Source organism: Dipodomys spectabilis, unplaced genomic scaffold, assembly GCF_019054845.1.
Source record: "Dipodomys spectabilis isolate Male_0828 unplaced genomic scaffold, ASM1905484v1 ptg000335l, whole genome shotgun sequence".
NCBI lineage: Eukaryota > Metazoa > Chordata > Mammalia > Rodentia > Heteromyidae > Dipodomys > Dipodomys spectabilis.
Window position 1 is genome coordinate 1 of NW_024871012.1, and position 15,965 is coordinate 15,965.

Sequence of the window (15,965 nt, forward strand, 5' to 3'; positions counted from 1 at the left end):
TCGTGTTTTGTATTTTCAAGAAAACAAAGCAATAGAAAATGATTGTAACGATAGCAGTTCCTCTCTAGCAAATATGAAAACTATACATAATGTCTACCAAATTATTCACTATTGTCTCTCCATGATAATTAATACTTAATACTTAATCTCCCCAGAGACTAATTATTCATCAACAAGAGCACCTCATGTCCTCATGAGCACTGTTGCTTCTTACACCTTCTAGAATATTCTTCTCCTCCCTTGAACATCTCTGCATTCTGTTCTCTGTGGAAATTCCATTAGAACCAATGGGTATTCTAGCCTTGGAACCAGTTCATAGTAGGCAATCAAGATTTATAGGAGGGATAAGAAAAACTTCCCATTCACAATCTGCTCCAAGGTTAAGGTGAAGTTAGAAAGTTCTGGAATTGTTCCAGGTGTTATATAATACCTCCACTGTAATTCCCACAGCGAGGCCCAGGCACCACATAAACCATTCTATTACCATGAGCTTTTCATCAAGGAGAGACAAAAATCAGAAAGGAGCATTCTTAAAGAGCCTGATCTAAAAACACAGGATCCAAACCACAGGATTTGAACCAGCTGGCTTAACTTTGGTTTGTATTTTTGTCACGGAGAAAAAATGAATGGGCGTAGCAATAATGAGGTCAAGACCTCTTCATACTAGCACTCAATGTAGCATCATTATAATTACGATATAGAATGAAGAGTATTATAATCATCATCACTAGGATAAACACATGATTATTCTATTTTCAGGTATCATTTTGTTTAATCCTTCTGATCAATTTATGAAAGGGCTATTAACATTGCTACTTTATAGACGATAGAACAGGTGCATGGAGTGTATTGCTCACAATTATAAACCTAAGGAACAAAGGAAGGATTCAACAAATCTCCCTTCCTCAGGAATCTCAGCAGACAGGGAACATCTGCTGGGTGACACTTGGCTTTCCAGCTGTTTTGCATTGCTTTGTTTACTCATTTCCTAAAGCCAAGTTGAGCGTCTAATCTTCCAGGTTCTCTACAAATAAAGGTACAACGTGGCTGGCTCTTCTAGGTTTCTTATGTGACAGAGCCCCAGTCTTTCCAGCCTCATCCTTTACAACCTCCTGGTACTGGTTCTCCAGTGACAAAGGTCGCCGTGTCACTTTGATGTCTGAGCTCCACATCTGCTGCTGCTCTGGTTCCCTCAGCATAAACGCCCCACACTCCCTTTCCTAATGTCATCTTTATCTTTAACAAGAATTAGGTTCAGCCAGGGCCTGGCTCACCCCTGTCACCCTAGCTACTTGGGATGCTGGGATCTGAGGATTGTGATTCAAAGCCAGCTGGGGCAGACAAAGCCATGATTCTTTTCTCCAACTAACCAGCAAAAAGCTGGAAGCGCAGGTATGACTCAAGTAGTAGAACTCCAGCCTTGACTAAGGAAACCAGCTTAGGTAATGAGGCACTGAGTTCAAGCCCCAGTACCGGAACACACACACACACACACACACACACACACACACACACGCACGCACGCACGCACGCACGCACGCGCACATACACACGCACACACACACATACCACACACCACATACACACACACACATACACACACACACCACACACACACACCACACACACACACACACACACACACACACACACACACACATACAGTGGCCATTTCATTCTTTCTCACCAGTCTTGTTGCATTGCTTTTACATCCTCTCTTGTATTATGGCTGGATCATCCTCAGTCTGTACTTCTGACACTCCTAATCTTCTGTTCAACCCATGCTAGCCTGCGGGCACTTCACAGTATGCTTTTAGAAACTGTTTCTACCTGACCTTCCCAGGCCATTTCTTTCTTAGAACCATACTCCCGACTCCTCCTGAATGTCACTGGAACCCTTTGCTATGTAATTACCTTATGCTTTCTGCAGAGGTTGTTGTAGAGAACTCTGAAATTTTTTCTTGTGTAGCTACTGCGATATGCTCCACCAATAAGGTATTCTATGACCAATCCAATGTCGATGAGAGTTATTCTGTAGCCTGAGAGAAGGGTATGCTACAAGGAAACGGGCAAGGAATTATACCTTCCCATGGTCCTCCTCCATCTCATTTGCTGTGCTATCGGAGTCAGAGTCACCTGACTTCTAATTAAAACTCGCATAGTATACTACACTTGACTATATTTATTCAAATGCATGTATATTTGCAAAATACATGGGTTTACCTGAAAAAAAAAAGAAGAGAAAAGAAGGAAGAAGAGATAGAGGGGAAAGTGAGGAGGCAGAGAGGCAGAAACAGCGGGGAAAGAGCACACATGGTTGTCAATGTCGATTTAATGTCTCTGAAACTGGAGGCTATATTAAAGCTAAGGTCATTTTCCTTTGGAGTAAGCAAATTTTATCAACAGCTGGTCACATGAATCAGTTTGTAAGGTTGGAAAAGTTGATTACAAGGTGTAAGTTATCTCTCTCTGTGTTTCTCTCTAACCACTTTTCCCACTATCTCTCACTCTTTCCCTCTTTTTTTATGTAAATCCATGTATTTTATATAACTATGCATGCATTTGAATAAATATAGTGAAATGTAGTATAACATGCTAGCTTTAATGAGATATTATATAACTATTACAACAGATGAAAACCATGAAGTGTATAGTGAATGCATGCAATCCAAATTTAACACGGGCTTAACTTTTGTCTTGCTGTTGAATACTTTGCACTGTGTTAACTATATCATATATAAAACAAGAGCACTGAAAGGAACAGGACAGGAAAATATAAGAGAAAGGATTATAAGCCAAATGAGATAAAACACCAGGATATTCTGAAACAAATGTTAGGGCTGATTGAAAAGTGAATGAAGATTTCCCAGTGCGTGGGTCACAGTGAGGATGAAACCTTTTGAACCTTTCCCAATCATAGTACTTTTTCATAGCCATTCTCTTCTGAATTGCTATTCATCAGACGCGGTTTAAGACATGCAGAGTGCGGGGCTGGGAAGGTGGCTCAGTGGTAGAGCGCTTGCCTTGCATGCATGAGGCCCTGGTTTCGATTCCCCAGCACCACATAAGCAAAAAAAAAAAAAGCCAGAAGTGGTGCTGTGGCTCAAGTGGTAGAGCGCTAGCCTTGAGCTGAAGAGCTGAGGGACAGCGCCCAGGCCCAGAGTTCATGCCCCACGACTGGACCTCCCCCCGCCCCCAAAAAAGACATGCAGAGTGCTTTGGATGAAGATCTCTGAATGGACAGATTGTGAGCAATAGCTATGAGCAAGAAAAAGGTAATATATATAATTCTTACTTTTCACCATTCATGTGTGTGTGTGTATGTGTGTGCCTGCACATGCCTGCAAGCGCACCATAGCTCCACTTTCAACATATTGGTATTTATTGGAGACAAAAGTCTCATGGACTTCAATACCTAGACTGGCTTTAAATTGTGATCCTTAGATCAGCCTCCTGAGTAGCTAACATCACAGGTGTGAATCACAGATGTACATCTTAATAGATAAGAGTACCCTGGAGAGGGGGGAGGAAAAAAAAGCAAGTCATGGCCCGGTGTTGAAGGCTCATGCCTATAATCCTAGACACTCAGGAAACTGAAATCTGAGGATCATGATTTGAAGTTAGACCAGACAGCAAAGTCCCTAAGATCCTTATCTCCAATTAACCACCAGAAAATGGGAAGTGGCTGTGGCTCAAAGTGGTAGAGCAGTAGCCTTGAGCAGAAAAGCTCAGGGACAGCACCTACTCCCTGAGTTCAAGAACCACAACAGGAAAAAAAAAAAGTAATTCATAAACCAGGTGCTGATGGCTCACACCTGTAATCCTAGCTTCTCAGCAGGCTAAGATATGAGGATTATGGTTCAAAGCCAGCAAGGCAGAAAAGCCTATGAAATTCTTTTGTGTGTGTGTGAAATTCTTGTCTCTAATAAACTATTCAAAAAAAAAAAAGCCAGAAGCAGTACTTTGGCTCAAGTGGTAGAGTGCTAGCCTTAAGCAAAAGAAAAAGAAAAAAGAGAAAAAAAAAAGCTCAGAGGCAGCACCCAAGCCCTAAGTTCAAGCCCCAGGACTGGTATAAAAATAAAAGTAAGTCATGAGCTCCATGCAGGTGGGTTAAAAATTTAAAAACATTAATAAAGAAGAAAATGCAGGAGTATAGTTCTAAAATTATTTAGAATCACACGTTAAAAAAACAAGTAACTCCAACTCATACACAGGATTAAAATTATGCAAACCAATGTTATATATATTTATATAAATGCACATAGTTACCCAACACATATACAAATACACAACGCCATTCACAGTCTACCTTGTTAAATCTAAAAATCTCTTTTTTTCACATTTTAACTCTGGGAAGCTGGGAAGAATTCCAAAGTTGATAGTTTCATTGTTGCTTTTTTTTTTAGTGTTTTGGTTTCATGAATGTTACATGAATATACTTTGAATTGTATACATACTGGTTTAACATAGTTACTTATTTTTTTCATGTAGAGATAGAAGTAAATCATTGAAAATGAAATATAAGAGCAGGTAGTTAACTAGAAAACCCAAATCTACATTTAATAAACCAAGATTGGATGAATCCACTATCGCAAGGCTAAAATAACATACAAAAGTTATTTTCGCATGTTCTAAATTAGGTTACCTGTTTTACATCTTGGACAAGATAACGCAAGAACATATTACTTGGGCCTTGTTTCTGTGACAAAGAACAAGAGGAAAAGTTATTCCCTTTAACCCCACATGACGGACAGCATTTTACTTCAGAATATATGAGTAACCGAATACACTTACCAAATACAGAAACAGAATATGAAAGTTTGACTTAATAACTTCAAAGAAGGAATAACAATAATAATAATGATGATAACCTAAAGAAGGGATTTCTAAAGAAGCTACAATTAGGTAAAATATTCTTCAAAGTAATATGTACAGCAAGGATGCTAATTTATGTGGTAAGAGGCAGAAATAAATTTTAAGTAATTTATAAATATTCTTTACCATAAGTAAATGTCACACAATCACAAAGTACATTGACTCAACTGGTACTTTCTTGAATCTTTACAATGTTCAATCAGGTTACTAAGGGATTCCATGGACTGTTTATAATGGAAATAATATATAATATAATTGTGGGGAAAAGTACATATTTATACTAGAAAACAGGCAACAATATAATAATGTGTGTGCTAAGAAAAAGAGTTACAAATAAATCATACTCTCATGGCACTTGTGGCTTATTCCTATAATCTCACTTACCCAGGAGGTTGACATCTGACCATCAAGGTTTGCAGCCAGCCCAGCAGGAAAATCCTTGAGACTCTTATCTCCAATTAACTACCAAAAAGCCAGCAGTGGAGCTGTGGCTTGTGGTCGAGCACCAGGCTTGAGCGAAAAAGCTAAGAGACAGTGCCTAGGCCCTGAGTTCAAGCACTAGTACTAGCATCAAAAGCAAAAAGAACAAATAATCTACTCTCAGGAACAAATCACTGTGAATAACTAGAGTATTCAAGAATGAAGGACTTGAATGGATTTTTTAATTGTGTAAATAGCGTACAGAGGGGTTACAATTACATGAGCAAGATAATGGGTACATTTATTATCAAGCATTGTTGCCTCCTCCTTTGTTTCCCCTTACCATCCCTTCCCATCTCCCCCCTCTCGCTCCCCCTCCCCCGCCAAAGTTGTTTGAATGGATTTTTTTTTTGGCCAGTCCTGGGACTTGAACTCAGGGCTTGGGCACTGTCCCTGAACTTCTTTTGATCAAGGCTATCACTCTACCACTTGAGCCACAGTGCCACTTCCAGCTTTTTCTGTTTATGCCATACTGAGGAATCGAACCCAGGGCTTCATGCATGCTAAACAAGCACTCTAACATTAAGCCACATTCCCAGCCCACTTAAATAGATCATTGAAGAAAGGACAATATCGAAAGGATAAGGAAGAATAATTCCAGAAGGACGCATAGCTTAAGCAGTTGCTGTTCCAATGAATAAGCCAGCCTCGTTTCAATAGCATTTTCCATAAGGAAGATGCAAGAACAACATTTTAATAGTTGGCTGTCGGATAAAATGGAATTGGTTAGAATGTTTCTTCTTTGGTTGAAAAGTCTGTGTATCTACAAATGGTCTGTGTAGAGACTCATACTCAAGGTGACAGAGTACCAATAACTCACACCTATAATCCTAGCTACCCAGGAGGCTCAGATCTGGAGACTGAGGTTCAAAACCACCTTGGGCAGGAAAGTCTATGAGTCTCTTATTTCCAATTAACCACCAAAAAGCTAGAAGTGGAGGTGTGGCCCAAGTGGTAGAGCTCTAACCTTGAGCAACAAAGCTAAAGGACAGTGCCCAGGTCATGAGTTTAAGCCCTACTACTAGCACCAAGAAGTTCTTTTTAAAATCTTAAGGGAGATGACGGATGGACTGTTCATTACTCACTGTGTTATAGAGCTCTTCCAGTCGCTGGATGGTAAGAAATCGATGGAGGTTCACTCCACTTTCTATTAAGAGCTTCACAAAATCTACCCGATCCATCACTAAAGCATCTAGCATTGCTTGCTCTAGGGCACCATGCTTCAGAAGAGAGAAATACATAAGAGATACAATGACAATTAACAAAACAGAAATAAGTAAAGGTGATTATGACCACTAGCATTGTAAGTAATCTTTTGTTCTATTTTTCTCTAATTTCTATTATCAATACGATTCTACTATGTGGTTAGAAGTGGCGAGAAGAGAGCATATGAGAGCATGCTATATAAGACGAACAAGTTAGGCAAGTCCTTTTTATGAGGATTTTCACTCAAGTCAGATAACTGAAATCAAAGAGAGCTGGGCACTGGTGGCTCACACCTGTAATCCTAGCTACTCGGGAGGCTGAGATCTGAGGATCCAGCCAGGCAAGAAAGTCCGTGAAACTCTTATCTCCAATAAACCACCAGAAAACCAGAAGTGGTGCTGTGGCTCAAGTGGGAGATCACTAGCCTTGAGCTGAAGAGCTGAGGAACAGCACCCAGGCCCAGAGTTCAAGACCTGTGACTGACAAAAAGGAAGAGGAGGAGGGGATGGAAGAAGAGGAGGAGGAGGAGGAGGAGGAAGAGGAGGAGGGCATGGAGGAAGAGGAGGAGGAGGAGGAGGAGGAAGAGGAGGAGGAGGAGGAGAAGGAAAAAAAAAGAAATCACAGAAGAAGAAGGAGGAGGAGGAGGAAAAAGAAAAGAAAACAAAAGAAATCACAGAAGAAGGAGGAGGAGGAGGAGGAGGAAGAAAAGAAAACAAAAGAAATCACAGAAGAAGGAGGAGGAGGAGGAGGAGGAAAAAGAAAAGAAATCACTGCCCATAAAGGAACAGTTTACTAACTTGAACAAAAGGAGCTCTGGGTTTTACTGATTCTTTTTGAGGAATGGGTTGGAGTGTGCTCACTATCTGTCAGTCATAGACATCCTTTCAGGAGAAATGTTCCTCTTGTGTGGAAGGACCTAGCTTGTCCTTGGTAGGCAAATGGATGGTCAGTTTTCTTTGAGTTAGAGCTGCGGACATCAACTAGCAACACTGTCCTAGCGTTAAGCTAGGCTTGAAGAACCTGCAGTACTGAGAAAGCACAAGATGTGTAGTTGAAGAAATCACATCCAATAAGCCAAGTTAGCTTCTTGTGATAGTCGTGGATAAAACATTTTCCAAGTGACTGACTCACCACCATGCTTTCACAGCTGAGTAGCATCTGACTCAAGAGTTTTGAGGCAGCAAAAGGGACAAACACCATATAAAGACCAAGATGCCAGCTGTTTACCCCATTTGAGTCAGCTCTCAGGTATCTGTGAGTGCCAGGGAAAAGTCAGTATTTTTAACTAAAGCAAGGCTTCGAGTTTCTACAAAGTCACCTAAGCACTTGCTATCAGAGTTCACTGGTGACAAGTGTTATCTTATAGCAGATTGTTGGTTCTGCTCCAACAGGCTGCCTGAGAGCTAAGTTAATCCTGGGGGCTTACTGAAGGCATCTCCTGGGACAAAGGTTTTCCTTGGTAATAATTTCCCCCGGTCTCTGTTGGTAATTTGTGCAGCCATTTTGAACCTTGTAACCTTTAACTCGGATTAGTCATAAGTGACACTTAGTCTATAAACATTCTGACCTTGTGGCTGAATCCTGTGCTTTATGACAGAACTATAGAAGAAAACATACATGACGCTTTTAATCAGCATTAAGTAAAGGGCACAGAATTTCTTTGCATTTCTGTCCCCCAGTGGTGGTAATGTTTCCTGAAGCACGTTTTGCACTTACTAAGTTCTATGCAAAAAATAAACAAATAAACGGGACAACTTTTAAGTTGTAACAAACAAAATGAAAATTGTTTCATTTGATCATGTTAAAAATCCTTTCAGCTGGTTGCCAGAGGTTCACACCTGGAGTCCTAGCTACTCAGAAAGTTAAGATCTGAGGGTCGAAGTTTGAAGCCAGCCTAGGCAGACAAAACTGAGAGACTCTTATTTCCAATTAACCAGCAAAAGGCCAGAAAGTAAGGGTATGGCTCAAGTGACAGAGGGCCAGTCATAAGCAAAAGAGCTAAGAGATCCAAGGCCCAAGTTCAAGCCTCAGTGTCCTCAACACACACACACACACACACACACACACACACAATAACCTCCATTCTGTTTTTCCTCCAACTTCCTACTTCAGTTTCAATTAGCTCAAGGGATGGAAAAAGCTATTTTCAGGGAGGTAAAGTAGAATAGGGAAATACCTTAGTTTTCCAGTGGTGCCCAGCTATACAGATGTTATCTATCGCTCCTTCGATTTTCTATTTGTCCTCCCGTAACAAACCAGCATGTAAAAATGTTTTTTTTCCAAATAACTTCACCTTCACTATACCTTCCAATGTTGCCCATATGTTAAGATGTGCTTCTTGGCAATGTCCATTCTGTCCCAAGCCATTGCCAGGTTTAATTGTTCCGATATTGATAAGTTTGTGCCTAGGGCGAAATAAAGGAAAAAAATCATAGGTGTATTCAAACTGTCAAACATCAAGGGCCCTAGAACGTGAAAACAGGAAACAAGGAACGAATTGGTTCAGTCGCTCACCCTTCAGCAGAGCTGTCAGAATTGCTAGGTCAAGGTCTTGCTGCTCCTCAGAATCCACATCAAATATGGTAATCTAGAATAGTTTAAGAAACACAATTATTCTAGGCATTCACACACCATGAGGAACGTAAAGATGCAATGCCTCTACATAAATATATAAATATAAAATAATATTTATCAAAATAAACTCCAGGAAATGGAAACAAGAGGTTTTTCTTTGTTGTTGTTGTTTTCCTTTTCTTTTTGTCTTGTTTGTTTATCTGTCTTTGAGAAAGTAAAAGGAGGTGCGGGGGGAGGGGCGGGGAGGCACAAAAATGGAGGGCAAAGATGATCAAATGCAGCAGGGGTACTCAGTAGACACCATGTTGAAAATGAATGATGCAACTTGTGGGTAAGGTCAGAAGGGAAAATCTGGGAGAGAGGAAAGGAATGACACTGTCCAAAAAGAAATGTACTCTTTTCCTGACCTCAGTGCCTGTAACCCTAACAATAAAAATAAAAAAGAAACAACTATTTAATAATAATTGAAAATAAAATTAAAAAAGGAAAGAGAATGCTGCATATTCTACAGACTCCTAAAAAAATTTCAAGCAGTATTAATAGAATGCACATGTAAGCAAACAAATTGAGGAGAATATTCATTCTGTAATTTCCAAACAACATAAAGTGTAACTTTGTGTGAATATATGTTTGTGTGTGTGCACATACATGAGTGTGCCTGACTTGAGCTTGAACTCAGGACTGCTGCACTTTTTTACTCAAGGTTAGGGATCAACCTCCAGATCTCTAATTCTACTTCTAGCTTTTTGGTGGCTAACTCGAGATTAACCAGTAATCTTCAGATCTCAGCTTGCTGAGTAGCTAGGATTACAGGCATGAGACACCAGTGTCTGACCAATTCTAACTTTTTTTTTTAACTTTTAGAAGAGAAAACTTTTTTAAGTAGGTTGACAAAGACTGGGAGAAATTTGGGGCTGGGAATGTGGCTCAGTGGCAGAGTGCTTACCTGGCATGCATGAGGCCCTGGGTTCAATTCCTTAGCACCTCATAAACAGAAAAGGCTGGAAGTGGTGCTGTGGCTCAAGTGGTAGAGCACTAGTTGTAAGCTGAAGAGCTGAGGGACAGCACCCAGGCCCAGAGTTCAAGCCCCACCACCGACCAAAAATAAATAAATAGAAAAGAATGGGAGGAATTTGGAGAGTAGGAACTAAATTGTAAATATTCCAAGCACCCTACAACTTACTGCATGGCTAACATGCTCTGAAAATATTTGTATTTTTACTACTTCTGATGCATTTTCCGTAATGCTGATTATTGAAAGTGCTTTGATCCAGGGAGAACGTAGAATCTAAAGCGTGCGGGGTAGGACGGCGATGTGGGGGTGAGCAGTCTCGTTGACTCAACACAGGGGCTAATTCTAGAAAGTCACATCCGTCTCACTCCAGCTTGGCTTAAATTCCGCATTTTCAAACAGGCACCGGTGGCTCATACGCGCGATCCTAGCTACTCAGGAAGCAGAGATGTGAGGATCCAGGTTCGATGCCAACCAGGCTAGGAAAACACGTGGTTCTTATCTCCCACAAGTGAAAGCTATGATTCAAATGGCAGAGTGCTAGCCTTGAGCACAGAAGGATAGGGGCCGGTGCTCCTGTCCTGGGTTCAAGCCTCAATACACACTCACACACACACACTCACACGCACACACTCACACACACACTCACACGCACGCACTCACAGAAACAGACACACACTCACGCACGCACACACAGAAACAGACACACACTCACGCACGCACACACGCGCACACGCACATGCGCGCACACACACCCACTCATGCACACACACGCACACACACAGACACACACATGTACACGTGCACACGCACACACTCACACACTCACACGCACACACACACACTCACAGACACACACTCACACGCACACACTCACACACACACTCACACGCACGCACTCACAGAAACAGACACACACTCACGCACGCACACACGCGCACACGCACATGCGCGCACACACTCACACCCACTCATGCACACACACGCACACACACATGTACACGTGCACACGCACACACTCACACACACACTCACACGCACACGCACACGCTCACACGCACACACTCACACACACACTCACACGCACGCACTCACAGAAACAGACACACACTCACGCACGCACACACACTCACACACTCACACGCACACACACTCACACGCACACGCACACACACACTCACAGACACACACGCACACACACACACTCACACACACGCACAGACACACACTCACACGCATGCACTCACACACAGACACACACACACACTCGCATGCACACACACTCACACACACTCACACTCACACATGCACACACACACACTCACACACATGCATGCACGCTCGCACGCACACACACGCACACACACACACACACACACGAGTGAAGACACCATACTTACGGAATCCCTGTAGGCCATGCACTGCATTAGAATGTGGAAGAGGTGTCTGGACTGCTCGGGGCTGAAGTTGAAGGTGCTTTCGATCATGCTGAGGATCCCGTCTTTCACCTGCGGACGCAGCATCCTGCCAGAGAAAGAAACGTCCCCACGCGATACAACCCAGAGAAGGGCCACAGCCGGCAGCCTCGGCCATGAAACCCACGTCGCCACCCAACCTGCACCATTCTGCCAGAGAGCAGCGAGCTGAGCAGGAGGGAAAGGGTGCCAGGAAGAGGCTAAATGTCTACGTGACGATGAACGGACCTGCCACAGCCCTGAACCTGTGAGGTACAGGTCTCTCTGTCTCTCTGTCTCTCTGTCCCTCTCTCTGTCTCTCTGTCTCTGTCTGTCTCTGTCTCTGTCTGTCTCTGTCTCTTTGTCTCTCTCTATTTCTCTCTGTCTTTGTCTCTCTCTCTGTCTCTATCTCTGTCTGTCTCGTTCTCTGTCTCTCTCTGTTTCTGTCTCTGTCTCTCTCTGTGTCTCTGTCTGTCTGTCTGTCTCTCTCTCTCTCAGCAGTACTAGAATTTGAACTCAGGATCTCACTCTTCCTTCCCAGGCACTCTACACCACTTCAGCTATACTACTACTCCTTTTTGCTTTGGTTATTTTTCAAGCAGCGTCTTGCATTTTTCAAGCAGGGTCTTGCATTTTTGCCTACGAACAGCCACCTACACTTCCAAGGATTCCCACCATGCCGTCACACCTGCTTTATTTGTTGAGATGCTGCTCGTTTTTGCTCATGGCTTCACACCATGATCCTCCTTATCGCTGCCTCCAGAGTAACTGGGCTTACAGGTGGGAGCCACCAGCTCCAACCCAGCTCTTCACATGATAGATTGTGGGATTAAGGCTACCAAATTCTCGAAAGGATCAAAACCCCTATAAGGTTTAAGAATTACTCATCCAGGGTGAACAAGAAAGGAAAAAGTCTGAGAAGAGAGAGGAGAGGTAGAAGGTAGAGCTAAAAAGCTGGGGAGAAAAAAATGCAAGCAGAAATCTCAACATACCTATGTGAAAATGGAGTTGAGAAACTTAAAGGGCGAGGTGTTGGGACAGACAGGGAGAACAATGAAAGGACTGGCATTAATCAAGAGCCACTGTGCTCATAAACTACTTAAAGATAAAAAATTAATAAACTTAGCTAAGAAAGAAGAAAGCGCCAGGGACTGGTAACTCACACCTGTAATCCTAGCTACTCAGGAGGCTGAGATCTGAGGATCGTGGTTCAAAGCCAGCTCAGGCAGGAAAGTCTGTGAGACTCTTCTCCAACTAAGCTCCTGTGAAAAGCTCAAACACCTAGTCCTTGAATTCAAGCCTCGTGACAAAAAAAAAGCAAGAGAGAGAGGGAGGGAGGGAAGGAAGGAAGGAAGGAAGAAAGGAAGGAAGGAAGGAAGGAACGAACGAACGAACGAAGGAAGGAAGGAAGGAAAGAAGGAAGGAAGGAAGGAAGGAAGGAAGGAAGGAAGGAAGGAAGGAAGGAAGGAAGGAAGGAAGGAAGGAAGGAAGGAAGGAAGGCCATTTCTCTGCTAAGAAAATAGCAGTTCTTCTGGAGCATGTTGGTACTGATGAACAAATAGAGTCGCTGAACATTGTGTTCCAATCTCAGCCTCTGTGCTCCAACGATGTGGCCGCATAAATGCAGCTGGAAGAAGAAGCAGCGTGGAGGAAGGAGACATCACTGGAGTCGCACAGAGGAAGAGCTAGCCACTCACCCTTCGTCGGCTAAGTGTTTGTGAGTGAAGGCCAGGAGGTCGGCTGCTCTGCCCGAACCTTCACAGACCACCACGGGGACTTCGTTCTTCACCGTCTCCCACACCGACAGGATGACGTTGGGGCCGCCTTCCACCACCAGCCCCATCACGGGCACCCCTGGGAGTGAGCCTGGTTCAGATCACACACAATTCCACCTGGTTACGTGGCCCAGCCAGCCAGTCTCTCTACACGCGCATCTGAAGATGACCCCCTCTCGCCATGCCTGCACACACCCTCACTCTTCTGCTTTACCCAGACTTGCCCAGATCAAGAGCAAACCAGGAACAGATTTCAAATAAAACGTGGCATAAATACGGTGAGAGTACCTTCCAGCTTTTGCCAGAAAATAAAGGCAGATAAAGATGCACAGTGATAATTGTTTGAAAAAAACAAACAAACAAACAAAACCAGTCCTCAAGAGATCTTAGCTTTTCCTTGCAGGAAATTCTAAACGTATCCGTGCGTACACAGCTGCATGATGGATTGAGCATCTCCACGGATGATCAGCCCCTTGCCATTTCCATCTGTGTTTTGTTTTTGCGTCTGGGTCTCGCTAGGTAAGCCAGGATGGCCTCAGATTCGCAATCCTCCCACCTCAGCCTTCGAGTGTCGGAATTACAACTGTGCCGCACTCGTGGTGTGAATGTGAACGTGGTATGGGGTCAGAAACTGTCCCCTCCCTCCCCGTGAGCTGCTCTCCGCTGGGAATGACAAGTACAGGAACGTATCCTGCCTTCACCCACTGAGAAATGCCTGCATACAGGCTCAGTAAGCTCGTAATGATAGTTATTTCTAGGAATGAGATTGGATGGGCAAACTTCAAACGCTTAATATATCAATATGTTCTATTTTCCACTGTTCAGATTTCATACAGTGGTCCTATATTAAGAATGGGGGAGAAATCACTGTGGAGTCATTCTTCCATAAAAGAGATGAAGTGAAACAAAGCTTGACAGGCCATGCAGAATCTATCCTACGTGTATATTTACAGTGTATACATGGCTATATATTTTATATGTCTGTATACAGATAGCTATGTAACAGGTTAACACATAGCCAGACCACTATGGAAGCTAGTCATTACACCATTAGCTGTGGGGGAGAAAGAGGAGGATTGTACCAATCATATAAATTTCTTATTTAAGTTTTAACATCACATTGACACTTTCCTTTTTTGTGAATGTGCCAGTCTTGGGGTTTGAACTCAGGGCCTGGACACTGTCCCTGAGCTTCTTTTGCTTAAGGCTAGCCCTTTACTATGTGAGCCACAGCTCCTTTGCTAGCCTTTTTTTGGGGTGGGGGGGTCAGAGTTTATTGAAGATGAGAGTCTCATGGAATTTGCTGCCTGGATTGGCTTCAAGTCGCAATCCTCAGATCTCAGCCTCCTGAGTAGCTAGGATTGCAGGCATGAGGCACCAGTGCCTGGTGACATTTTACCTTTTAATCATTATTTTTTCCAATTTTATTTCTTGAGAGAAGAAAAGTTCACAGAAAACATCATCCTCACACTTCAGCAATAGAGACTCTGAACTTGGGGGCCAAAGGCCAAGGCTGACCCACAGATCTCTCCCTGACATAGAGACCTGGCGTCCACACGGATGACAAGAGACCAGCCTTCCCCCCCAGCAGGATCTCAGCCACGTGTGTTGGCTGAGCCCTGTGACAGAACTCACGGCTGTGTATTTTCTGCAGTGAGATGTACTTCTCCAGGCTCCTCCGGAGCTTCATTTCGTTCCCATACTTGCCCACAGTCCCATCGTCGGACAGGATGAAGTGTGAGTGCATGCAGTTGAGGGTGGTGAGCGTGCTGAGGGAGTTCCCCAGGGTCTGGTACATGCACACCACCTGAGACACAGCAAGGACAAGGGAAGGTCAAACGGATCCCGAAGCCTGTGGCTCACACCTGTCATCCTAGCTGCTCAGGAGGCTGAAAATCGGAGGACTGTGATTCAAAGCCAGCCTGGGCAGAAAAGTCATGATACTGTTAGCTCCAATAAAGCAGCACAAAGCTGGAAGTAGAAATGTGGCTCAAACAGTAGAGTCACAGCCCTGAGCAACAAAACCCAGTGAGAACCTGAAGCCTTGAGTTCGAAACCCACTACCAGCCTCTCAAAAAAGAGGTCACAGCTCAGCTCTTTCCTTGGGCTTAATAACCACCCAGCCAGGTCCAATTTCATCCAACTGAAAACAAAAAGGAAAACAACACAATCAAGGTCTTTCTTAATATACCTGAATACTTCCTTAAGATGCATAAGCTTTAAAGAGTGGGTTTAATAATTCCCCTAATTAAGAATGGTAACCATGGGTTCCAGTATAAAAAAAAAAAACTTTCATACAACACCAAAAAAAGGGGGGTGGGATGTATAAGTTTGCGCTCTTGTATCTTGCATAAGATATGTAAACTAGAAAAAAAAAACTTGAATAATGATCAATTCCTGCCCTGTTTTTTTCAGGCTGATTTTCCTCTTGTGTAAATGAGGATGATAATCACTCCTATGTTAGAGGATTTCTGTGAGGCTTCAAAGAAATAATGCACATAAAAAGCACGATGATATTTGACAAATATTAAGTTTTCGTGGTTACCTTTATCATTCTAAAACATGATACCAAGGTTAGAAATCAGAAAG

General features: G+C 43.0%; 1 protein-coding gene across 1 annotated transcript in view; it reads right to left on the reverse strand.

Moving 5' to 3' along the window:
* Positions 1-1,902: 1,902 nt before the first annotated feature.
* The window catches only part of LOC122095103 (transient receptor potential cation channel subfamily M member 6-like), a 47,755-nt gene continuing 33,692 nt past the window's right edge, over positions 1,903-15,965 (reverse strand). The window contains exons 6-13 of the mRNA XM_042665571.1: positions 15,012-15,183; positions 13,299-13,467; positions 11,548-11,671; positions 9,076-9,148; positions 8,866-8,966; positions 6,441-6,575; positions 4,646-4,699; positions 1,903-2,055 (exon numbers count right to left, since the gene is read on the reverse strand). Coding sequence (XP_042521505.1) covers positions 1,903-2,055; positions 4,646-4,699; positions 6,441-6,575; positions 8,866-8,966; positions 9,076-9,148; positions 11,548-11,671; positions 13,299-13,467; positions 15,012-15,183 — 981 coding nt within the window. The remainder of the gene's footprint in view (positions 2,056-4,645; positions 4,700-6,440; positions 6,576-8,865; positions 8,967-9,075; positions 9,149-11,547; positions 11,672-13,298; positions 13,468-15,011; positions 15,184-15,965) is intronic.